At 52.0% G+C, this 26,293-nt stretch overlaps 4 protein-coding genes across 4 annotated transcripts; 2 read left to right on the top strand and 2 right to left on the bottom strand.

Annotated features, from left to right (window-relative positions):
* Positions 1 to 8,090: 8,090 nt before the first annotated feature.
* Positions 8,091 to 9,410, top strand: B0T23DRAFT_321948 (cyclin-like protein; the record flags this gene model as incomplete). The annotated part of the gene is made up of 2 exons (XM_062835266.1): positions 8,091 to 8,282; positions 8,352 to 9,410. The coding sequence occupies 2 exons, from the start codon at positions 8,091 to 8,093 to the stop codon at positions 9,408 to 9,410; spliced, it is 1,251 nt and encodes a 416-aa protein (XP_062691025.1).
* A 3,537-nt stretch (positions 9,411 to 12,947) lies between these two features.
* Positions 12,948 to 13,666, bottom strand: B0T23DRAFT_406531 (ubiquitin-conjugating enzyme E2 13; the record flags this gene model as incomplete). The annotated part of the gene is made up of 4 exons (XM_062839116.1): positions 12,948 to 13,129; positions 13,211 to 13,342; positions 13,450 to 13,538; positions 13,614 to 13,666. 4 exons carry the CDS (start codon positions 13,664 to 13,666, stop codon positions 12,948 to 12,950), a joined length of 456 nt encoding a protein of 151 aa, XP_062691024.1.
* Positions 13,667 to 14,399: 733 nt separating this feature from the next.
* On the top strand, positions 14,400 to 20,454 carry B0T23DRAFT_455348 (uncharacterized protein). Its single transcript, XM_062841230.1, has one exon. The coding sequence runs from the start codon at positions 14,864 to 14,866 to the stop codon at positions 20,321 to 20,323; it is 5,460 nt and encodes a 1,819-aa protein (XP_062691023.1). The 5' UTR covers positions 14,400 to 14,863; the 3' UTR covers positions 20,324 to 20,454.
* A 469-nt stretch (positions 20,455 to 20,923) lies between these two features.
* B0T23DRAFT_385177 (myosin-1) lies at positions 20,924 to 25,622 on the bottom strand. The gene is made up of 3 exons (XM_062837520.1): positions 25,218 to 25,622; positions 21,757 to 25,084; positions 20,924 to 21,682 (listed from the first exon to the last, which is right to left on the bottom strand). Exons 1-3 carry the CDS (start codon positions 25,218 to 25,220, stop codon positions 21,306 to 21,308), a joined length of 3,708 nt encoding a protein of 1,235 aa, XP_062691022.1. The 5' UTR covers positions 25,221 to 25,622; the 3' UTR covers positions 20,924 to 21,305.
* Positions 25,623 to 26,293: the final 671 nt, after the last annotated feature.

Below are 26,293 nucleotides of genomic sequence, written 5' to 3'. Positions count from 1 at the left end.
ACCAGGTAGACCTTCGTCCGAAACGTATGATGATCTTCTGTGGCTAACCTGAATCAAGAAACTGTTGCTTGAAGTTAGACGTGACAATTCAGGGTCCAATTCGGAGCTTCTCGTGGGCGGGCTCCAGGGTAAGTAGGTCGCAGTAATCGACCGTGACTATGAGACGCCTCGGTCAACACAAAACGCAGCGTAGCGTTATTCTCAGCCGAGCCCATTGACAACGGCGATGATGGACTGTACCAATGACATTAGTCTAATAGCCATCGTTACTTTACCGTCTTCGATGATGGCGTCGTTAAGATTCGGTATGTCTTAACCCTGCATGAAGGCAGTTCCACCCGCCCAACCTGATACCGGATGTAATCGCAAGCACCGGTACGCAGCACCATGCTATGCCCTGCATACGGCTAAAGGACCACTTGGGTTCGGGCAACAAGCAGCCCATGGGTAGATTCCAAGATATTCCGATTTAGACTCGGAAGATGTGGCGCGCAATTACATGGGCGATCAAATGCTGGTGTAGCTCTTCAACATGCGAAATGATTACGACGCGGCCGTTGGCACAAGGCGGCTTGTCGTCCTAGGGGCATCCTTAGCGGTCCGTGGCAGGTTGACGAGAAAATGATATAGTGCTGACACCAAACCGGTAGATAAGTCGTGCGCCGTTCGACTAAAAGCCCATGTCCCACGGCATGCCAAAGCAGTCAATTTGGAAGCGAGCTCAAACTGAAGTATAGGACCAACCAGTGGACCGCTACTTAAGGGAACAGCCCCTTGAAGAGTTGCACGGCATACCGCAGTGAGCAAGTAAAGGATTTGATCCGTGGCGTCAGAGTATCTGAATTTCTGGCGGCTTGTGGTCGACGATGGTCGATCTTTTGTCCAAGCACAAAGACGCATCAGAAGGTAGTTTGACCAAATTGCTTGAACTGTGCATCCGATCGGCGCGGCCAAGGGCTGAAGGCAGGGACGGATGCAGCTGGTCGTGATGGTCCGGGTCTGGTTGCAGCATCATGCTGCTGTGTAGCCAAGATTACCGCGGGAGGGCAAGATACAATGACGACAATCGCAGCTTCGCCTGTCGAAAGGGGAAAGGGGCAAGACGTCGAGAGAGGGTGACGACAGGTAATACGGCCTCAAGCCGCCCGGCAGCTTGGTCATCGGGGCAGTCATAACTGGTGTACAAATCCATCATGGCCGAGAGTTGGGGTATGTTTCTGGCAACAGGTGGTCGGACCGGATGCGGATTTCGAGGTGGTGTGGACGGCATTATATGACCCGGAGCTCGGTGCGATGTCCGATGTCAAACCGTGCCTTTCCATTTGTTTGGTGGCCTGGTCGTGTAATGTGGTTTTGTCGTATCTCTCCCCGGCGGCAATAGCGCGGCAAGGCGTCATGTCGTAATCTTTCCTCACCAAGTCGCGCCTCCTTCCACTTTTGATGTTGCGATCCGTGGTACAAGCCTGTTTTGGAGTGTTTGACCCGGCCAGGTTTGGGTTTGCTGTCCGCAGTGGGTGGTGCTTGTGGTGCGTGGTGGTACCGTGTTGAATGTTGAAAAGTGGTGAAAACACGCTTCAGTTGAATTGAATTGGTTTTCCCAGGACGTGTATCAGCGCGTTCCACCTCCTTGATTGGTGGGTAGTCCTTACCTCTAGTCTAGGGTCCTGTCATCTAGCCACTGCTATATCGAACGCTGGCAACTTCATCCAATCCGGCCGGATGCATTGGTTGTAGTTGCCGTGCGAAATAATGACGATGAGGCCTGGTGGTTCAGTTGTAGCGGCGAAACCTTCCGTTATAGGTACTCAGTGACGACTTTCCATTGCTCCTTCTTCCAGGCCGCCCCCGTTCCTTCCCCGCTTTGATAGCTTCCCTCAGTGTATCGACCACAGTGTATTCATTCGACGATACGTACGCGCAGCAGTACTACTTACAAATTCTTGGAAAATGGTGGCACATAGTGGTATCTCTACTGCGTACTTGAAGCAGTGAGGGCGCAGAGACGCCTATATGTGATGGAGGTGCTGAATGCTTGCTTGCGGCGAGATGTGCTGAGTTGTCCGAAGTTCTGGGTACGCAGTGAATACAGTGAAACTGTGTACCAAGTGAGCATCATAGTGGTGATAATGGCTTGAGGTCCACTGTTGCCATCTGTATCAGGAACGGCCCACTGTCTGGCCGACGCATTATCGAATACTGTACAGTCGTCAAGACGCCATGAACCCCGCTTTAGAACAACATGGCTTGATGAAGTGTCTGGAAATCTGTTGAAGCCTTTCTCGATCAAAACGCGGTATCAAAGAGGATCGTCTTTTCATTGGGACCCAGCGGTAACTGGCGGTCAAAAGGTTGCATCTAAGAGGTTGGATGTCAATGGGATGGAACCAACCGTTGGGCAAAAATCCATTGTTCCTTGTAGGGAGATTTTCTCTTTGGTTCATCCTATATGTTGTCTTTATATAGTTGTGTTTTTGACAGCTTCATAACGAAACCGAGCGAGATGCATATGACCTGCGTGCATAGGCCTCCGGCCAGGCAGCGGGAACGGGTTTTTGTGCAATTTGTTCGTTCGAGTACACTACTAATGAGGACGCAGGCCAAATCATTGACGGACCTGTCATCTGCATCTGTAGACCCGTACTTTTGATGTCAAAAAGACACGCAGCTAAGCTGTCCTGGTCTCTCTATACAGTTTGTTCCACGCCATCTAGATGCTGCATGCACTCACTATACGCAGTACATTTTGATGTTGAGAGGTGGGGGTTCGAGGGGTCAACAAATCAGCCAAGAAAAATTTCGACATTACAGTACAAGAAGGGTATGTTACATGAATTATATTTAGGGAATCGTATTGCCTTTTTTCAACGACTCCGAGTCCGCCGCCGCATATCACCAATCCAGCATGGTTCTGCGCAAAAATCATGCGAATTTTGCAAACTGACTACTACAGCCGACAAGCCACAAGGGGACCTCGTCTTCCATGGAATACAGTATTTTGGGAACGCTTGAGACGGCAACCTACAGCAGCGCATCCGGCGGAAGGAGTCTGTGTTTGGTGAGGTGATAGAAGGGGGCCCCATACACCACAGAACCTAAAACCACCTCGATAGATGTCACCAGACACATGTCCATGTAATAAACAAACAGAGTACACACCCAAAAGACCATGGTCTTGGAAACGTCCGTCCAAAGCACATTTTGCTTTCCCGCCACAGCTTCACGCGACTACGGGCTTCAAGATTTTGTTCCATAGTGTTCAAGCACAACAAACCTTTTGCCCCATCGTGGAGAGGACATTAGCAAAAGGTCAGCAGCATGGATGGACGTCCAGGGGCAGGAGATTTGACGTGCCGAGTTCCTGGAGCCGACCGCCCTGTGAAGCTGATGACAGGCAATGCTGCCACCACCTATACACTCAGCAAGGTTCTTTGCTTTTCCGGACAGGCAAAAGACAGGCAAGCCAAGCAGAGTGGCACGGGTCTATCGGACTGCTGCTTGCTTGCTTATGACGCTGCTAAAAGCTGTCAAGTCAGGCTATCATCTTGACACCCTTTGGTCGCAAGTATACTTCCAGGTGATCTGCTACTCGTAAGTGTAATAGGGTAAAGGGGGCAAATGGTTGGATTATGTAGCTCACGAGGAGGGAATGTTACGCTGCGAAACAGATTCAATGACATCGAATCACACTCGGCGCTTGACTGTGCTGCCGAGGTGCATCGCAAACTCTCCCAGCAAACTGGACGGCAGGGCCACTACTTGACAAGGCAATTGACGGGAGGCCGACGACGACAAGGCGTTGCCATTGTTTGTTAGTGAACGGCCATGATCAATGGCATGGTGTGACATTGAATCCATGACTGGCGGTAATCCCACACCCCTATGGGCTCTGCTGACTGGATTGAGGCGAGCATGGAAGTGGATCCTTTGGATAAAAAGGGATCGTGGAAAGTGAGATTTCGGATTTCCGTCCAGGGCATCATCATTGCCTGCGCCATCGGACGGGAGCTCCTCCAGGCTTCGTGGATTGGTGGAGTGCTTCCTTCTTCGCACTACCTATGCCGACTGGGGACTGCAACGCGCACTGACCAATTCAGTTGGTTCAAGTGTTCCTTCCTCATTAGAAAGAACCTCGCTTCGTGGATGCTAATGTCCCGCTGTGACTGTTAAGGTTTCGCACCCAAACACAAGCAATGACACTAGCAGATTGGCAACGGCGACACCATTGAATTTGATAATGAGATAATACCGTGTCTTTTGAACGAACAAAATGATGTCTTGGCTGCCGTCCAGGTTGCTCCATGGTTGCGGCGCTGCTGCAATGCGGTGGTGTGTCCACTCCCGGCGGGCGCTCCTCCACCTCCACTCCAGGACCACTCAGGCTGGTTGGTACTGTAGTGTACATCCTCGGACAAGTCCTCATTTCGGTCATGCCAGTCGTCGAACCAGACCTAAGACAGCAAAGTTCCTGTGGCCCTGCTGAAAGCCCTGGCAAGACGCAATCCTGCACAAAGATGGTCATGGGAAGATGCCAGCTCGCCGAACAAGTAGATCCGATTCCACTTTGCATCTCACCAGTGTCATCGTCATTCACCACTCCTCCGGATACGCAGTCGGTAGGATAGGGGACTTGTGTAGCCGAGAGGGAAACGAATCGACGCAATTCTAGCGTCAAGCACCTGCACGGACCACACACGGGCGGCCACGGGCGGTGCGTTAGATTTCGCTGTTTCCGTTTTGAGAAACGCGCAACAGCAATATCACGATCCTCAGATTTCGAGATATGGATATACATACGGGTGCACGGCATGTTCCAAAGCTGAGGCAGGTCCATACCGTCTCCTTGGTTTGCGATTGCTGGCTGGCACATCCTGACACTCCACACATCCATCAATTCAATCCCGTCAATCCGTCCATTCGACACCACTACGGGGAACCGGTAGGGTTTTGTAGGCATCAAAATCCCTTGTGCAGTCAGAGAAGAGACAATTGCTACCAACCTGAAGCGTCCCAGGCGGGCAGGTCATAGCATCGCCGACCTTGAATCCGGTCTGCCGTATCAAAAGGTCGGAACCCTCTTTCGCCTGTCATGTCTGGCACACCTACCATACAGCCGAAGCATCCCACCTTGGCTACCCCGTAAGAAGTACCTCCCAGTCTGACCTACCCACGGACACGGACGGTGATGTAGGCTACGGGGGGTGGTGCTCTGTGGCGGCCAGGAAAACTGTAGGTATGTATGTACACTACCGGGCTCTAATTGTAACTGAAATATTCGTCCTCCTTCGCTTCAACTTTACTTTGTTTGGCTAAAAGCCTGGGGCACGGAGATGGGGACGGAGACGGAGACGGGGACGGGGACGGCCTGGTTGTTTCCATCGTCTTGCGCAACACAAGGCAGGTTGGAAGGATACAATACGATGTCTATCAGCTCCATCACATCACCCTGAAACTGTCTGTTCCCTTTTTGATCTCGGCATTGAAGATATACGGCTACCACTGATTTCGAGTCGTTTCGCTTTTCAGACTTTGCATTCACTGCCTCACCTCCACGGTTGGGATTGCGAACCAGAAAAGATGAACAGCGAAATGGTAGGTATGTACACTACAAGCTCCATACCCTCATGGGGGGTACCCCGGACCTTCCCTGGACATGGGGCGGCCCTCCTTCCATGTCCATCCCATCCATGCCCCCGTACGCTAGGGCATCCGGGAATCCATCTCAAGTCATCAGTCGAGGGCAATCGTACTGGCAGACTGGGTAAAGGTTTGGCCAAGACGTTTCTTACGGGGTACGAACAGTACAAAGTTAGTACACTGGTTCTGACCATCAGTGACCACTGCACTCACTCCTTCGTCAAGGTCTTGCTGGCAAAAAACATGGACGGATGCCTTCACTGTGCGGCCGTTGCTTGCTGACGTTGCTACTGCTACTGCCACTTTGGCTCACCCGTCAATACTGTCCACCCCCGGATAGGCAGAGTGGTGCTCGGTCTTTCTGAGTGTGTGTGTGTGTGTGTGAAGCGAACGTGAAGCGGAAGCACAGTACACAGTACGAGGAGCTTGCCGGGGGCCCTGTCTTAAATGGCCCTTTAACCAATCTCTGCCGCCGGTCCACTCCCTTTTCTTGCACTCCATCCTCTCTCTCTCTCTCTCGCTCGCTCGCTCGCTCGACCCGAGCAAATATCTATTCTCCTCCTCCCCTTTCCTCTTCCCTCCTCCTCCCATTCCGCCCTCAGTCGTTCCCTATTCCGAAACATTTCCTTCCAAAAAAAGAGATCCCCGATCGTCCCGACGTCGTGGTTCTCTTGTGTATTCCTTTTTTTCCGCCAAAAAGAAAAGGAGGGAAGGAGGAGATTTAGATGCTCGAAATCCTGGGCCATACCGACAAGTTACCATCATCCCGGGCCGAAACACCGCTTTAAGAATATAAGGACCGGGTCAGAGAGTAGTTAGAAAGCAAAGAGAGTCTTGCATTTCGATTTGCATTGCTCCCTCGTGCTTTTTAGCCTCCTGTGACAAAGTCAAGTGTCTGCTCTGCACTCCCGAGTCCACCACCCCCCTTACCGCATTTTCGGTACCGCAGTCCGTAATCTCGTACTGCAACCCCCAAAAAGGGCATTCTTCGGTCCGACGACGAGGACTTCCCTTGATAAAACCCTTCCGACTCCCTTCGTTCCCACGAACACCCTTGGGATACCGGCAACACCCACCCATCCCTCATTCCCGAACCGAGCAACCCACCTCGCCGACGCCGACCTCGATTCGATTTCCACCCTACTCAGCGACTGCGCCTATCTGCATCGCTGCCCCAGCCAACCCAGCCGATTCGAATCGACATTGCCGTCTCCGAATCCCGACGATAAACATCCGACCCCGTGCGAAGCCTTTGCTGGCCTTTTCCTCGGAGTTGAAAGAGAGAGCAGTGAGAGGTACGCAAGAGACGCTAAAGGGAGGGGCACTGGAGGGGGTTGGATAGTCAACTCAATCTCAGATTCCAGTGATGTCATAGCATTCATCCATTGGCGAGACTGAACTGGATCTGAGAAATGAAAAGAAATGAGTGGAGGGAATGATATATGATGTTGAACTTGGAGCTAACCTGTGGCTGTCTTCTCCCTTTCCAGACACATGCCACCGACCCGCGGCATCTCCCATCTTCACCCGCACGCCTGAAGCATTTGTCGTCGATCCAAAGGTTGCCTTTTGTGGGACACGTTAGCTCGTCGCTCCCACCTTGGTCGCTTCAAGTTTTCAGAACTGTGTCGACCGTTGCGGTAAGGGACTCTTTTTTCTTTCTGCATTGTCTTGCCTTGCCGAAGCCTGCGCATTCTTCAACCCGTCATCCGAGCCTCACTTCTGCAACGTTATGCATCGCGCAATTTCACAAGCCCCATAGGGCATCGATCACCATCCCATCAATGATAGGATACACAGCGGGACACTTCCCTCTCTTTCCTTCCACCATCCACCGAGCACACAAAGAAAGTCATCCAGCCTAGATCTGGGCTTTGATGGATCAGATCTGTCCAATGAGCGTGCTCAATTTGCAGTTACCCCTTGAAATGTGGAGTCGCGACATCAACCCGTCTGAGCTCAGAATTGATCAGAGATCCAGGGAGCCTCCTGGCTGTACTCTCAGGAACGGTCCGTCCGTTGCTGGGGACCAAGTCTGCAAAGCGAATCTAGCTGACTTGGAACGTTTAGAAGCCCCTTCAGACGGCATTATTCATAACCTCGTGTGTCCCGGCCACAGGCACACACTCCTCCCGTCACCTTGACGAGAGTCCTTCGACCTCTCGTCTTTAACAACTTCAACCCAGCCCGGCGTTATCAACAGCCACCGTCACTCCTTCTACAGAAAAGCATCCGAAAGACTTGATATTTCAGCACACTCTCTAATACTTTTAATACTCGTCCGTTTACAGCACGCGATAACTCTACAGACTTGAGCCTCACTCTTTCGGCTCATTCCAACAACTAATACTGCAACAAACGATTTCCAGGAGAACTCGGAACTCACCACTCTTTCAGCCATTGCCACTCTACGAGAATCAAAAACTTCCAACAACAACCACCACACCCACATCAAAATGGTTACCTCACGTCACAACGACGAGACCTTCTTCGTCGAGTCCGATGACCAGCCCGCGCCAAGGGTAAACGTTCGGGATGCTGCCAAGCTCATCGCTCGGAACAAGCAGGAAATGATCGCCAACAACCTTTCGCGACTTGCTTGCGATGAGTACCTTGAGGATATCATGCAGCATATCCGTCACATGGAGGTAAGATTGTGCATGTGCGTTTCTGATTGGGTGGTTCAAATCGTGCTGACATGGATTTGAATTTAATAGGATGAGACATTACCCGATGCTAACCTCATCGATATGCAACGCGAGATTCAATGGTTCATGCGCCCGTACCTTATCGACTTCCTTATCGAGGCTCACGCTGCCTTCTCGCTCCTCCCCGAAACCCTCTTCCTCACCGTTAACCTTCTTGATCGGTACTGCTCCAAGCGTGTCGTTTACAAGCAGCATTACCAGCTCGTCGGTTGCGCCGCCCTACTGATCGCCGCCAAGTATGGAGATAAGAAGGACAGAGTTCCCCAGATCAACGAGCTCAACAACATGTGCTGTGGGCTTTACGATGCCGGCATGTTTACGCAGATGGAAATGCACGTTCTCAACACTCTCGACTGGAACATTGGACACCCGACCGTCGACTTTTTCACCCAGTTGATTGTGGCCGAGGAAAGGGACAGCAGGGATGTCGAACACATGGCGGCATACATTTGCGAGATTGCCTTGTACCACAGGGATTTCGTTTCCACCAAACCATCCATCATGGCACGGGTTTCTTTGGTCTTGGCGAGGGCTATCTTGGGCAAGCCCGAGGTTAATGATGGCGAATGGGACCAGGTCGAGAACGCTACGCTGTTGGCTCTTTCGCAGCACCTTCACCAGCCTTCCGTCACGCTTTCCAGGAAGTATTCCAGCGCATACCTCTCCAAAGTGTCTGGCAAGCTCGCCGACTTCCTCGCTCAGCAGGCCGCTATCAACCGTCGTGGCGGTGCCCCGCCTTCCTCTCCTGGCGAGCTGACCCCCAACTCCAGCAAGGCGTCCAATGTCTACAGCACTCCCCACAAGGGCCTGGGAGCCGTTCCCGGTGCTGCTGATGGATACATGACCCCTCCGATCACCCCCGACGCTGCCAGCTTCGCACAAAATGGCACGATGATGAAGGAATATCCTGCTCCCCGTTGTCCGGTGACCCCGACACCGCAGCCGAACTCGCACAGCCAATCATACCCACCAGCAGCACAACATCAGACTTCAGCATCATCAACATCATCATCAACAAAGGCGCCCTCGTACTTTGAGACCGCGCCGTCGTCTCAAGTCGCTTACTGAGTTGATGTTTCAGTTCAGTTCCTAAGGGTCTTGCTCCAATGAGTGAGCGAGTCCTGTGTATAGTGCTGAGTGTAAGGTTGGTTGGCAGCGAACAAGGTTCAGGCTTCTCTATTTCTCTCATCATCCGGCCTGCTACTAGGATGGGGTTTCATGGTCACACATCCAGATACCATAGTTTTTGACAGAAGACATTTTGATTACAACATTTAAATTATCTGGAAGACAAAAGATTGCACACATCACACACATTCAATCGGCATCATCACGTCACACATCGCACACATTTTTGTTTCGCGCGAAGTGGACACACACAATTCAGCGGCATGGCATATTAGCGTTTGACATTTTTATTCTTTTTGTGTTTCTATTATTTTCTACAAACAATATTGAACTACCACCGTTGGAACAGGTGGTCTTTTTCAAACTGTTTCCAAACGATCTTTATTTTCCCCGTATATTGATCTCGTTCTTTTGACCGCCGGTTGATAATCATTCGTCTTCGTCGTCGTCGTCGTCGTTGTTCCATCGCGGACTAGACGAAACGGATTCTTTTTTCAGTTCACCGGCTTTTTCTCTTCCCCCTCCACCCACCAAAATCAGCAAAAAAAGAAAACGAGAGGATCGACTATAACACTCTGCGACAACCACAATGTAAACATAGGCAAGCAACAACGAGTCGAGAGGTCCGTTTGTTCTCTTATCTTATTGGAAATTCCCACAATGGCAAGGCTGGCACCCACCACTGCGGGCTATCGAGGCGGAAAACCTGGACAAGTCAATCAGACCGACAGACAGACAGACATTTGGATCGAATGGATGGATGGATGGATGGATCAAACCAAATGGGCAGACGCAATGGCGCTTTGAAGGTGTTACAAGTCAGCACGATCTGGACCACCGGATTGACAAGAGGGGATGGAAATGGAAGGAGAAGAGAAAGAAGATTGGTTATTAGCTGATGGAGGCAGGGAAGAGAAGGCGTCGGATCGGATCTGCGGGCGAATGAAGAGTTGAAAAGGGAATAACCCAAAAAAAATTAGCATTCACCGTGTAGGATGAAGGATAGGAGGAGAAAGAGGGAGGACCCAACCAACCCCGAGTTTTGCGTTTTATTTTCAAGGGAAGAGAGGATGTGCGATGCCATGCTGGATTCGATACTGCGTTGGAAGGGAAAGGGTTTGGAACATTGGACGGCGGCGGACAAGGGACTGGACAAATTGATATCAGGCATGCAACTGGCATACTGCTGGCATACTGGATTGGTAAAGAAAGAACGGACACATCAAATAACTAAATGCCGTTGCTGCAACAATCGAGAGAAAAAGAAAGATAATCCAATCTCCACCACGGCCCTCCCCCCGCTTCCACAGTCGTCGCCATTGTCATCGTCGTCGTCGTCACGAACTACCTACCCATTCTCAGTGACAAGATTCCGTCCAAATCAACAAAGTCCTATCCATTTCAGTCCAGTCAAGAGCAAGACGCACACAGAGAGAGAGAGAGAAGTTTCGTGTCTGCGAGAGGGATAGGAGGATAAAACCATGGAGAGAAAACAGGACAAAACAACAACAAGAAACTCCGGCAAATAGAGAGATACCCCTGGGCATAAGTGGACTTTTTTTTTTTTTTTTTTTTTTTTTTTTTTTTTTTTTTTTTTGATATAATTATTCTATTCTACTACTGCTGCTTTAATTCTCCGTTCCGTTGCTATTGATTCCTGCGTGTGCTCGTGCTCGTACCGCATACTTTCTGCTCTTATCGCTTTCCGTTCCATTCAACTTGGTGGTGTTGCGTCACGTTTCGTGCAATATATATTCCTCTCTAAAAGGATACCTCTAAATACTAGAGCAACTTGGGCAACTAAACTAGCTCCCTGTCCTGACGAGAAGTTGTGACGGAGCAGGACCATGTTCACTTGGTTCCTTTGATAGTCTGTCAATAAGGAACTATCATGTCAACCTTTTTCATCATTTTGGACGGACCGCGATGATTCCACCGTGCTGCGTTGCGTTTGTTGTTGTTGTTGTTGTTTGTTCATGACGTGTGATTAAAGCTACAAAGTGCCTACCTACCTCGATTCTAGAAATGATAGCCAAGTCGACAGAACATCAGGAAACATCAGATATTGTATCAGATATCAGATAGACATCAATCACGTAACCTATCTACATATCTCTAGTAATCGATACGGAGAGACGGAACATTCTATAACTAACCAATTTTCCTCCGAAAGACTGTCTGTGGTACTTGGTTAGTTAGTGCTCCCCCCGATCGATATACTTACTCCCGTCCACAACCTCTCTCGCCCGTTTCAATCAAGTTGGTCCGTCTGTTCAGTTAGTCCTCTTCGGCCCTCCCTTCCTCCCTCCCATCCAAAAAAGGGAGAAACACACGGGTTCCAGTTCATGAATGGAATCCTTAGTCCTGCCCCTAAATTCCTGCGTGTTGCCTCATCTCCCACTTCAGGTCCTCTATGAACCTCCCTCCCTCTAGTAACTCCCTTGGAACCATCCATTCCATTCCATAGTTAACCACTCGGTCTGTTCTATCGTAAAGCTCTGGACTTGGCATCCCAGCTGGAATCCTCGGGATCATATGAATAAGTTATAGTTGTCTGTTCTAAAGGACTGCAGGTATCAGCGTTATTTGTGATTGCATTTTGATCTTTTTTCAGTGTCCTCGGTATTCCGTTTACAAGTTTGTTTCCGCTTGTACAGAAGCTACTTAGCCAGTCAGTGTGATTTATCCAGAAACCACATCCCGCTTCACTTGGTCAGTGGTTTCGTGAGTGTATTTGAAGCTTACCGCTATATCTGATCAAAACCCGACTAATCTATTCTTCATACTGAACTGCCTAGATTACCTACTTGGCCTACCAAGGCTCACACTCTCAGACGCACATCCGAACAGCGGTCATGATGCAAGATATGTATGTAGTATTTGAAAAGACCTACCCGGTACTCTATCGCTGCGGGGAAAAAAAAAACCACCCGAAAACACACCGCTTCCAAAGGATGTTCTCTATGTTGGAAAACTCCTCCTTCCAGTGTCTGCCTTGGCGCCGCGTGGCTGTTGCATCCACCATAGCATCCTCCACTCATCCCATCATACGTGCCCCTTCCTCGTCCATCGATCCAGTATTCGTTGTCTCTCCATCTCTCTCGTGTAGCCTTCCCTTCCTCATTCCCCTCTCACAGGCTCTCTCTTTGTGCGTTCCGTATGCACCGTGGGCGTGTGCATGATACACCACCAGCGCCGTGCTTCACACAAACACCTAGCTAGACCGACTTCTTCCACTGCTTTCCTTCATGATCTCTCTGTTTTTATTGCCACAGCCACTTGTTGTCCTTGGTGATCCATCACTGCCGCAAGGCCACAACAACCAGCTGCTCCTGTGCTCAATTGTAATCTAGAACCCAATGGCCGTCCTAAGGCCCGAACCGTTATGGGTCATAGTTTCCTCCATTTGGGTCACATGTCGGCGCATTAGCCGCCCTGTCCCGGGATTTCGTTGAGTCCTGGTGCCAGCCTCCGACCCTACTGGGATGGCAAGGCGTACTGCTGTGTCCATTCCCGGGCGGTGGCGACGGCAACGCTGGGGTTCTCCTTCCAGGTCTTGGCCACATCGGGGGCGAGCGGGTCGTCGGGGTTGGGGGCGCCTAGGAGGGCTTGGATGGAGAGGAGGATGGTGCGGATTTGGAGGGCGGGGGACCAGTTGTCTATCGGGTTGGTATCGTGTGTTAGCTTTTCGGAACTGGCGTATTCAACTATCTCGGCTTTCCTTTCTGGGGACTACTCACTCTTGAGGACGTCGAGGCAGATGCGACCCAGCTTGTCGACGTTGGGGTGGTAGATCTTGGTAAGGAAGCGGATCTTGGGAGGGGTCATGGGGTAGTCATCGGGGAGGAAGAGTTCGAGCTTGAAGACACCACCTGTGTTGGTGTTTGGTTCTCCTGTTAGCAATCATGTTGTATGTTCTCATGGCGCATCGAAGTAGAGATGAATGTATCGGGAGCCGTGGGGGTTAAGGAAGACCAACCCTCATATGGCGATTGCGAAGGGCCGTGGATCTCGACGTCGAAATAGCGAAGGTTGTCCTCATGGGGAACAGCACTAATACCGGGGACACTGCGATCAGGAAGGAAAAGTTAGGACTTTGGTCTAGACTGTCTGCTTCTTGGGATGAGGATGGCATGTACGTACGGCTCCGCCATCAGCCTTTCGGTCTCTTTCACAATCCGCTTCGGAAGCGCCATAATGATTAGATTAATTGCTGCTGGTGTTTAGTGCGAAAGGAAGCTCGGCAAGCAAGTGGGAGAAATTGTGGTGAGGAAAATGTTTGTCGCTGAGGCTGGGAGAGACAGGAGGGCAAGTGGAGGGGTTATCGCCGATTGTTATGCTGGATGTCAGAGGGCAGTTAAAGAGGCGTTTCGGAGGCTCCGGTTGACAAATCGAGGCAGACAGAGGTAACGCACAGTGTACTGCGCTATCACGGAGCGAAAGGGCCTGTAAATAAGGGAACGTCTGGTAAAAGCGGTAGTACGTAGGTAGGTAGGTAGGTATGGCTAGACCAAAATCGTCGCAAGGCAGTCGATTCCTTGTGAACTTGTTGGAGACAAGTCGAAATCGGCAGAATCTCTTGCGACACAGGCAATTCACAACGGAGCAAGGAAGTTCTCGACGACGGAACGCGGGATGATTGGAAGGCAAAGTCGGGTGGAAGAAGGTGTGTGGGATGCGCTGACGGCGGGCGTACTTAATGAAACCACTGAATGCCCTGTGACAGCGGTCACGGCCCTGACAGCGACAGCCGGAGGTGACCTACCTACCTACCCTAGAGGTATCCATGTGACGGGATGGAATCCATCATCCATCCCTCTAATCGGGATCTCGCGATAAGCGCACAGACCACATGATCGAGAAGGTACCTCCTACGTCTAGTGTACTGGCCAAAGTCACTGCCTGCCACTGCACCACTGCCGTTCCTGTGTCCAGTTAACTGTTCATCGGCGCCTTGTCGAGGTTGACGCCGTTGTCAGGTTGACCTTCCATTGAAGAGAGAGAGACTGGAGTGAGAGAGAGGGAGTCTACTTCTTGGCCGAACGGTTTCTTCATTGACATTGCACGTCCACTTGTTTCCAACCTGCCGGCCTTCGTACTTTCTTCCGCTGCTATCGACACCTCTCGATATGTTTTGCATTGATCGACGACGACGACGACCTGTGATCTCTCCGGTTTACCTTCGACTTCACCATTCCCGAGACGCCCTACGAATGCCAGGTTATTCGTCCTTGGGGGAGCTGGTCTAGTCCAACATTAAGTCTCGTCAAGTCCCGTCAACTCAACTCAACTCATCCTTGGTTTACCACTTCAGTCAAACTCCAGCACTGAGAATGGGATGAGGGAGGGTACGCACCATGCTGCACCGTCTCGTCCAATCCTAATCCCGCAATATGCCCTCCGTATTTGACTCTCCGCCAAAGAAGGCGAAAACAATCAAGTCAGCCTTCGACAGTGAGAGCTTCGATGCCGACCTGACCATCCATGTTGATGGCTTGGTAGGCTCCGCCACCATCTCACCCTCGGGCCGTGATGTTGCTCTTGCTTCCCCTGAGGGCCTCGCTATCATAGACCTGGACTCGCCATGGAATCCCCCACGGAGACTGAGCAGCCATGGCCTCCCGTGGCTGGTGGTTGATGTCCAATGGTCTCCCTTTGCAGCTCGTGACTACTGGGTGGCTTCGACAGCAAATCATCGCTGTCTGGTATGGAACCTCAACATGAGGGATGACTCGCCCTCTGGAGCCATCGAGCACTCGTTGCAAGCCCATAGTCGAGCCATCACCGACATTAACTTTTCGGCTCACCATCCAGATCTTCTAGCCAGTTGCTCAGTTGACGGTTATGTTCATCACTGGGATCTGAGAAGACCGAGACAGCCTGCTCTGTCATTCTGTGACTGGTTTGCCGGTGCAACGCAGGTCAAATACAGTCGTCAAGACCCTCATGTTCTTGCTTCGGCTCACGATCGATGGCTTCATATCTGGGACGACCGAAAGACTGTCGAACCCCTCAAGACCATTTGTGCTCACACGTCCAAAATCTACGGTATCGACTGGAATCGGACTGACGCCCCCTGCTTGGTCACCTGCTCCTTGGACAAAACCATCAAGTTCTGGAACTACGAAAAGACCGATGAACCAGAGCGGGTCATTCGCACCGACTTTCCAGTATGGCGAGCTAGGCATACCCCTTTTGGCAACGGCTTGCTTGCCATGCCACAGAATGAACCGGGCAACCTTTACCTGTACGATCGGGGAACCGCCCCAGAGGCTCCGAGCGCATCAGAACCCGTTGCCATGTTCTCAGGACACGGAAACCACAAAGTGAAAGAATTTCTGTGGAGAACCCGAGGATCAATCACTAGCGAGGGTGTTGATGAGCGCGAGTTTCAGTTGGTTTCCTGGGGCGAAGATAATGAGTTGCGGTTGCAAAAGGTTGAGCCCGACATTCTTGAGTCCGTTGGCTATGTCAAAGGGAAGACTGTGGTGAAGAACCTGGCCCTCACCCGCAAAGGCGCAGCTTACAAGACTTTCCGCGCAGTCGACGATACTGTCCACCGCGATCGCAGGACTGCTACCATGAGCGACCCGCGTCCGGGAAGCTCGGGTCAGTATCGCAAAAGTGCCCTCAGCTATGGCCTGAATTCCCATCTCCGTCGGGTTGGGCCTACGTGGCGAGGTTCTCCAATGAAGGCCAAGGTGAATGGCGGCAAAAGTATGGACAAGAGTCAATTGCAAATCGGGTGGATGAAAGGTATCTCCATGACCAAGCGGAAATCCGAGTCCGATGGCCCTGGACGAGGTAGCATCAAAGACTCTGGCCTTTTCAGCCATGGTGCCTATGACGATGACTGGGCTGAACCGGAATCCATTCAAGACGAGTTCATCCACGTCAGCAATCGTCTTCCCAACGTGAAATGGGAAAACATCGATATGGATGCGTTGATTCTCAACGCCTCATTGAAGGGGCCATGGGGCTTCAACGACGAGGGAATCTTCATCAAGGTTAAAGTCGATATTCCAACCAGCTATCCCACCAGCAAGGCCCCCAAGTTTTATGTCGAAAAGACATCCTTCATGCCCGAAGAAACTCACGAGAAGATCGAGCGCGAGCTGCAGATACTTGCCAATCAGTTCCTCGAAAGGAAACAAAACTGCCTCGAGGTGGCCTTCTCATACTTGCTCGGCGATGTCGACCTCGAAAATAGTACCACCCTCTTTAAGAATGTAAGGGATCTCAACGACGAGGAAATCGAAGCGCTAGCAGACGAAAGCTCCAGTGACGAGGAAGACAGCGATGTCCAGGCTAGAGGATCTGTCTCAATGTCACAGGACCTTACGGCGAGCACTGAACTTGATCCGACAGCCACCCTTGCTCCAACACAACGCCCCATTGCAGTGCCGACGCCCAGAAAGTGCGGAGCGAGATTTTCCAACGACGGCAGACTTGTGTGCTTCTTCCCCTCAAAAGAACAACAAGCCCTCGCACTATTCTCCATCTCCAATTCAGACGCCTACCGCGATCGACAGAAAGGAGAACCAAATTTTGCGGGTTTCGGTCGTCTCACCCAGGATTCGCCGCCTCCAAGACGTAGATACAACGATGATGACTCGGGTTCTGACGATATGAGTGATGGGTCGGAAGACTCAGAATCCAGCTCATCCAGCGACTCGGAGCCGTCAACCATGCACAAGATCAGTCTATGGCATCAACCTGGTGGGCGTAGTCTCAAGAAGACATGGAGTACCAACGACTCGTTGCGCTCCAGCGGAGGAGGCACCGGCGCTGGTACCGGAACCGGAACGGGGATCAGTCGAAGAAGGCTCCCAGCCAGGCCTAAGAATATCATTGCCCTTCACGATTTGCGCAGCCTACTTCCATCGCAGAAACAGTTTGCTCAGGAGTATGCGATCTTTGGCGATGGCGCTGAGGTGTGCATGCATAATGCCATGGTCGCGGAGAAATATGGGTATCACGATCTCGTTCATATATGGCATTATGCGGCCATGTTGTTGCGGAATGACATCCCGCTTGAAATCCATGAACAGCAAAATAGAAAAGAATCCGTCCTTGTCATAGCCAGGGACGCCTCGGCACGGGTTCGGGATGACGAGTATGCACAGCACTTTGGTTGGGACAGTAATCTATCTGGCCGTGTCAAGTGGGGTTACCACCCATTAGCCCAGAGCTTGATTGCCGACCTTTTCAACTATTTTGAAAAGGTAGCTGACATCCAGATGCTAGCCATGCTGGCTTGCATCTTCGGAGACTCGTCCGCTGAGGACGGGGTAGCCTATGCAGGCTCACATCTTCCTCAGCCTGAGACACCCCTGCCTATGAAAGCCCCTTCCTTTTCGCTAGAGTATTTCCCTACCGACCCAGCATTATGGCATATTAACTACAAGAGTCAAGCTAGTAGTGCCATCACGACTCCCAGAACCGTCCATACTCCTGCAATATACTCAGAGTCACCAGGAATCGAGGACGTCGTAGCTTTACTTGAGCCTACACCCAACTCCTTCTCCGCTGGCGAAACTCCCCCGAAGATGTCTCGAGATCATCTACGAGAAGGCGATCAAACTCAAAGCCTATCGACATCGCCTAGCAATAGGCTCTTTACCCGCTCCAACACGGCTGTTTCTGCAGCTTTCAGCCTCCCGAAGACACTGGCTGGAATGGTTTCGGGGTCACCTCCAGATCCCCCACCACGCAAGCGGCCTAGCCCTGCCGAAGCCATCTTCAACAACCTTGCTCCAAGTGTTACCTGGGGAACTTCAACCGTGTTTGGGGGTACGGCTCCCGAAACACCGGGTACGGCACGAACTTCACTCTCAGATGATGAGAGTAGAAATCATGATATGACGGTCTTGGTACCTGTTGCCGTCTCGGTCGTCCCAGAGAACCAGGGGCTCTTTGACGACGATGGATGGCTGAACACGCCTCTTCTCGATCCAAGCCGCAACCATGTCTACTCGTATTACCGTTATGCCTACGCCGAGATGTTGCAAATGTGGGGCCAGCCTTTATCTCGCCTCGAGATCATGAAGTTCAATGTCCTCAAGGGCGACAAGACATCGAGCTCTGGGTGCTACAGTGATGTCACGCATAGCATAGATGGCTACTACGATCACGAAACGGCTGAGAATACTGCTGCTAACAGTGCCAGCCAAAACCCTGCCTTTGGCGGACGGAAAGAGCAACTCCAGGCTTTGATCGCCTCGGGTCGCGGCCTTGATGTTACGGGCATTTGCCGCATTCATGAAGAGCAGCTTGATCCGGTGGAGTACACCAGGCCAACCAAGGGCAAATACGGCGGTGCCGTTGGTACATGCCATAGGTGTGTTAAAGCAGGTAACAAGAAAGAACAGAAACAGCTGCGCTGCGTGTATTGTCTCGAGCCCATCGCCGCGCTTTACCCACCTTGTCTCAACTGCGGCTGCGCCTTCCACGAAGCCTGTCTGGCTGAGTGGCACGAGATGGGCGAAGAAGAATGTCCAGCGGGTGATGACTGCTGCTGTGTCGAAGATGCCAGCACCGCGCACGTGGAGAGATGGTCGGCCTTGCAAGCTGCCGTGGCGGCCATGAATAAGATGAGAAGCGCCGCCAGCGGAAGTCTACACCAGCAGGTGGACCGCGACAAGGAGAAGAGTTCAGGCAATCAGTCGGGTATATCAAGAAGATCTTCCATCAAGACCGTCCTGACCGGCGTCGCCAGTGTCGCCACCGGAGGCACCGGCAGCCGACCGCGTCGCCGAAGCGTACCTACCGACCTCGCCAAGTTCATGCGCGGCGGCCGCTCCGATCCCAATGCCTACCGTCCGAACGACGACAACGACGATGACTACGACGAAGACGACGATGATCTCCCCACTATCGCCATCACCAGCTCCAACGGCGGCTCCAGCGACCGCAGCCGCAGCGCCCACCCCACCAATCGCCGCGCCGTCCCAACCGCCTCCCCCTCCGGCATCACCACAAACACAATCCCGCACCAGTTCGGCCGGCGTAGAGGCGGTAGTTCCGCCTCTCACCTCGCCGCCACCGGCGGCTACAGCAGTGGCTACGGCCATCGCTCCTCCAACCTTTCCCACTTTTACATCGCAGCCGACGACAATTCAGGTGACTCCGCCGACTCCAATAACGAAGGCACCGCCACCACCCAATTCACGGCCTCCAACTCCAACCGCGCCTCGCAGACTCTGCTCTCAGGCAATGACATTGACCGCGAAGAGTGGGAATCCGTCGCTTCCTCACGCGGCATACCTTCGCTTTCGAATGACCCGCTCCACCCTTCGCACCCTTCGCACCATTCTCGATCCGGTTCTCGATCCGGGAACTCTTCCCGATCAGCCTCTGGCGGCTCCGACACGGGTGGTGGGAAAGATACCACCACCACATCATCGTCGTCGACGACGACGACCCCGAGAGTAGGTGACAGTGGAAGCGACAACAGCAAAAGACCACCACATCACGAACGCACGCCCAGCGGAAGAGGGTTCACGGCGCTGAAACCGCCACCCTATGGAGACGAGCCGATAAGCGCGGCGAGATTGAGTTTGGGGAATCGGTTGAAGAAACATATTGCTGGTGCTGCTAGTGCTGCTGCTGCTTCTTCTGGTTCTTCTGCTTCTGGTTCAGGGGGGTCTGGTGGAAACGGGAACGCTGGGAGTGATACTAGCGGTGGGGGTGAGACTGGTGTTGCAGGAGGGAGTGGCGGTGGTGGCGGGAATGGCAGTAACGGAAATGGGAGTGGAGGTAGCAGCAGCTCTTTATTGGGAGGTGGAGCACAACGACCGAGTTTGTTGAGAAAGAAAAGTACAGGTGTTGCTGTATGGAGAGGCGGTAACTAGATCAAAGGGACCAAAGAAAAAGGAGACCGAGGTTGGCGGTTGAAGACAATTATTTGCTAGACTTGATGGTAATGTAAGGTGTAGCAGATAGGTTAGCGAAAAGGGATCTTGAATCGAAGTCGTTTTTTCTGAAACATCTTCTATACAGTTCATCACCCAACTTCACTTTGAAATTCAGTTTTCACTTCACGTCTCTTCACCTCGTTTTATCCTACTTCACCTTTTGCTTCACTTCTTTCTACTTCTTTTACGTCCTTTTTTTTTTTTCTTATTCTTCTTCTCGGTTCAAACATATATGTAACCTCTCTCTTCACTTTTTTTTTGACTTCTCTTCGCGTATTTCTTCACCCTCCCTTTTTACTTCTCTTTATTTCGCATCTCTCTTCACTTGGCTTGCTCAACGGCACCTTGACCTTTTACTATTTCTTACATTTTTTGGGCAAAATTCAGCATCCTCATATGTAAAGGGCGGCAAGCGTGCCACCGACTGTCGCAGGACACACAGCCTTGACATGTCCCTATACAGTGTACACATTTCGCGTTCGATCTAATTTTGATGAGCCTACAATTTTTTTTTTTTTTTTTTTTTTTTTTTTTTTCCATTGGTCTTGTCGTGATGATGGCCACTATGCACTCCCCACCCACTCTATAACACGGGTGTTGGGAGTTCCATACTTGTACGTTGTGATTTCCTCTAATTCTAAAACTGTAAAAGATACCAACCGACCGCTCTGCCTTTTCTCAAGGACCGTCAAAACTGTTGAAACTCGCCGAAGTAAAAAAGAGGAATCATGCCCCGCCTGCGCTTCTGTCTAAAGCTGAATATTTATAAAGCCAGATATATATAAATATATGCCTGAACGCACCGGCTGCGCTTCTCCGCGTTCTGCCACACACACATCCTTTGATTAATCCCCACAACGACCTAAAATCCCTGCTTCAATGACAACGATAGCTTGCACAGCAACAAGACGAACGGCTACTACCAGTCATCCTCATCATCATCTCTCTTCGCCATCGCCTGCTTCCTCGCCTTCAAGGCATCCGCCAAACTGCCCGCTATGCTCGGCGTCGGCGTACTGCTCCTGCTCGCATCGCTTCCTGATCCGTTCGCTCCGTTCAAGCTCATGCCCGAATCTCTATTCTGCAGCGAGGCCACAGCGGGCGCGGGCGCGGGCTTACGGCCAGCGACTGGTCGCTTGGCTGGCGGCTGAGGAGCTACGCGACCGCCACCGTTGGCAGCGGGGGGAGGAGGAGGAGGAGGACGGGGAGCGACGGCGGGAGGTGCGGGGGCTTGCTCTTCTACGTATGCGGCAGGAACCCATGCTTGGCCTTCGGGGGTCTTGGCCAGCCACCAGCCTGTGATAATGGTTGTTAGGATTTCTATATTTTCAAGACGAAGATAAATGGCTAGGGAGGGGCGGGAAACATACCATTGTTCTCTTTCTGGACAATCTCAATCATATCTCCAGCCTTGATGGAGAGTTCGTTCTCCCTTGTGCCAGCAAAGTCATACAGTACCTTGGCCATGATCTTAGGCTTAGCAGCCGGCGCTGGAGGAGGCGGCGGCGGAGGGCGCACGGTCGACGTGCTGGACTGCTGCCTCGTATGACTGGGAAGGGACTTGGTAGCGGCCGGTGTAGAGGCTGCTCCAGGGTGAGCGGGAACAGGCCTGCTAGAAGCCGCAGCGGCAGAAGAAGCAAGAGGGTTAGAAGCAGCAATAGAAGGACCACCGCCGGGCCGGGGCTGAGCCGTGCGGTTCGGGTTGGCATTTCTCGCTGGTCTTCCACCAGGACCGCCAGGCTTGATAAGCTTGCCCTTGGTAATAGGCCTTGGAGGAACAGGCTTGGCCTTGGGTTGGGGCCTGGACACAGAGTTGGGAGGCTCGCCAGGCTGAGTATGAACAGTACTGCTCTTGTAGAAGTCCTGCGAGGTTGGCGCATCCTTCAACACCTTGACCAACTGCATCTTGCCGGGTTTCTTGGCGTACTCGATGGCGTCGCCAATCTTCAGATTGAAGCTTCCGGGCATGACCCTCTTCATCTGCGTGAACATCTCGGTCTTGAGCACGCAGTTGAGTAGGGGATCGGGCTCTTGCTGCGACCCAACACCCAAGGAGAACCAGTCGTCTCTGGCGGTAGACGCCCCAATGAACTTGATAGAAGCCAATGGGAATGCCTTCTCTGCCATGATCTGAACGTGACCTTGATTGAGAACCTGGGCGACGATGTAGAACTTGCTGTTGGTCACGACCAGGATTCTAGGACTAGGCTTGCTGGAACGACCAAACTTGTGCTCAAGAAGCTCACCGCGGCAGGAGAAGACTGCCTTCTCGTTGCTACCAATGCCGATGGCATTGCGAATCTGAGCACCAGGACCGGTGGTAGCATTGATGCCAAGGTAGTCACCCAAGAACCGACGGGAACCAAGAATAGACATTCTCCTGCGCTCCTTGCGGCCTCCCAACACCTTATGGCCTTCTTCACGGAGCTGCAGGTACTCGGCACCAACGCGTTTCTTCCTCCAGATACGCTGAATACGGATGGCAGCCTCTGCCCTGTATGCAAGGTACGCACGCCACATGCGCTGAATGCGCGTCGCCATGTTATGCCAGTACCTGTCTCTCATATGCTCAAGAGCGAACAAAGTCTCGGGCGACTTGATGAAGGCCTTGGTCACACCTAGTTGCCACTCCTCCTGCGGGATACTCGTGTCCTTGAGGATTTGTTTTGTAGCCGCTTCGTAAGAGCCTGTCCAGGTATACTCACCAGCGTATGATGTGGCAGGCGAGAGTAGGAAGAAGCGGTCGACAAACTTCTCGAACGACTGACGGTATGCGAAACCGGCGCGGCGAATGCGAACGTTTTCTTGAAGACCGAGATACTTGACCTGATGGAGGACATTGGGCTCATTGTACTCTGTTGGTGACTTGTTCTCGTTGGGTTTGATAGTACGGATATACGAAGGCTGGCACTTCATCAGAGTATCGACCAAAGCATTCGCGGAAGTTCTGATTCTGTCACCGGCAGAAGGGGGCTGCCTACGGTTGTCCAAATCGACCTGCTGGGGGAACAGAGTATGGACGAACTGGTTCTGGCTGGCCTGGAAGAGATTCTGCACACCCTTGAGAAGCAAATCCTTGTTCTTGTCCGTGATACCGTCCACACTGTACGTCACATCACCGGCGTAATGCTTGACAATAAAGGCACCCTGACGGGGCGTGAGATGGGGGTTCGACATGCCGTTGATGCTCTGCATGAAGGTGCGGTCGGAAGCCGCTGGATCAGCGTGGGCCGTCTTGGTGGCATCCTTCATAGCAGAGAAAATACCAGGGGGCCGGGTAGACTCAATCAAGTCGCACACAATCTTGTTGTCAAAGTACTTGATGGGCGTCCACTTGATCTGTTCCCTCGCGTACTCATCCTGCTCGGCCTTGAGTGTCAATTGGATAAAAATTTGCTGGAGCTTTTCGTTCACGTAGTTGATACAGAGCTGTTCAAAGCTGTTCTTCTCGAAGATTTCGAAACCGTAAATATCAAGGATACCAATTGAGTTTGTCGTAGCTTGGCGAGCCTTGAGCGACAAGTTGATACGCTCCACAATCCAGTCAAACAGGTTGTAGTAAATGGCCATTGCCAGGGCATCTCTTGTCGCGGTAGCCTGGGGAACGTTGGCGGGAGACTCGATAACCTCACCGGGCCTTGGGGTCAAGATACGGATCGTGAGGGCGTGGACCAGCTGAGCGGGATCAACCTCGAGAAGGTATGCCAAGAAATCAACCACAGACTGATCTGATACGGCAGCATATCCATCATCACCCTCCTTAAACACCAGGTTTCCTGCCCAAAGAATAGCCGACAGCATTCGGAAGATGTTGTCCTGTTCCTGCTGCGAGAGACCGATAATCTTCATGGCATTAAGGGTATCCTGGTACTCGGCCAAATCATCGATACCGTCGACATCGAAGCACTTGGCCTTGCTGGTATAGAGGTATGTTTCGGGTTTCTGGATGCCGTACATTTCGCGGTACTGCTGGGAAGCTCCTTTTGTGAATTGGTAAAAGATGTGGAAGTTTCGCTCGTTGGCGATCTGGCCGACGACACGGCTCTTCTCAAGGAGGTAGTTGGTGATGTCGGCACCGATGGGCTCGCCCTGAGCGTTGAAGTGAATCTGGAGGTACTTGCCGAAGCGGGACGAATTGTTATTTCGCAGCGTCTTGGCGTTACCGAAGGATTCAAGCAGAGGGTTTGTCGCGAGCACCATGTCCTTGATCTGCTGAATATCCCCCGACCCGCCGCCAGACACGTTGGCGATGTACTGCATGATGCGCTTGGCCGCCTCGGTCTTGCCGGCTCCGGACTCGCCCGAGATGATAACGCACTGGTTCTCGCTGTAGGCCTTCATGTTGTAGTAGGCAGATTCGGCAATGGCGAAGACATGAGGGGGCATCTCCAGACGGTTCTTGCCCTTGTAGCTCTCGAGGACCTGGTCGGTGTAGATGCCCAGGTCGCGAAAGGGGTTGACGGACACCAAGACATGGCCGATGTATGTGTAGATCTCGCGTCCCTCGAAGCGCTTCTTCAGGTTCTCGTTGATGGCCTCGTTGGAGACCTTGCTGAGTAGTGTCAGGTCTGATACACCGATCTCCTTCTTCTTGGTGGTGTCGAAAGTGGCCTTCTTGGGCTTGGCCGAGCTGGACTTGTCTCCGCCAGCAGAGCGCTCGGCCCGCGCGGCCTTGTCCTTTGATCGCTTTGTGATACCCTGTGAGGATAGAAAGACATTAGTTAGTGCTTGTTTGTTGTGGTAATGCGCAGAGGATTCGGCACATCCCCTTGGTCTTGGATTGGAGTGGGCTTGGGTCGGCTTGTTGTGAAGGTCGGATGATGCAACTCACCATGACGGGTGTTGTGTCTCTTGTGTCTCTCTTTGGTGTACTTTCAAGCTGTCTCCTGAACTGCTATGGCCAGCAATTCGCGCTTCCCACCAAGGCTGTCGTGGGATATGTTTGTAACGATCGAATGTCCGCGATGACAGGTATTAGGTGCGGACCGGTAGTAGCGTGCGGTGTGCTGTGAAGCGGGGTGGTGGTGGTGAGGGCGGTATGTCAGAGGATGGAAGAGAGACTGGACTTGGAAAGACGGACGTTGGAGTTGCAGCGAGTGTGAGGTGTCGCAGCAGTAGAGGTAGTCTGCACTAATCGCCGGTTCAAGTCGCCGTTCCTTGTTGGAGAAGATGCGTAATCGCTGGTGCTCCGCCTCCCCTGGCAGGAGCAACGGGAGCGTCCTCTGTGCCAATCCCCCATTGTGCACTGGTACCTGTACCCTTAATCACCGGAGTTGGTGCCTAACGCTGACCGGCCTTCTATAGCGGGACACATGTACAGTGACGAAGGCCGCGAACGAAACCCACAAGGTGATCCACTTTGTTGGGCCTTGACGGGTCTTCCCCGCCAGCCGACACGATGAAATGAAAGGGTTGAGCCAATCAGAGAAGCTACCCTTGTACTTCACAGCCACACTGTCTGACATTCAAGCCACCGATAGACTTGAGTTCAAGTTGGTTGTCTTTGAAAGCCACGCAAGCAGATGGTCCGAGTTGCGGTCCGCATCAATTCTTGGCAGTCTTGAAGCTCTTCAAACTGCGTGACGTATACCTGCTGATTTTAACACCATTTTGAGGCTCTCGTCCAACTCTCGCCAACAGGAATAGCCTCATCTATCTTCACAAACACTATACCCATAGATCAACTTTGTGGCTTATTCTTTACTGGGCTCTGACCGTCAACGCGACTCGCGGAGATTTGTCCTTCATTTAACTTGACTGACAATCGTTGACATCTCATCTTATCCGGACCAAATTTCCGGACAGTCATTTGCAATGTCAACTGCCTCCTTCCCGTCATGAAATGGAGAACTGAGGTGGAAGGGAGGAAGCCTCAAAGAACAACCAAAGAAGCAGAGAATTGACCAT

Source organism: Neurospora hispaniola, assembly GCF_033458365.1.
Source record: "Neurospora hispaniola strain FGSC 10403 chromosome Unknown B0T23scaffold_6, whole genome shotgun sequence".
Lineage (NCBI taxonomy): Eukaryota > Fungi > Ascomycota > Sordariomycetes > Sordariales > Sordariaceae > Neurospora > Neurospora hispaniola.
The sequence above is the reverse complement of the archived record's forward strand: the minus strand, read 5'-3'. Positions and strand labels throughout refer to the sequence as shown.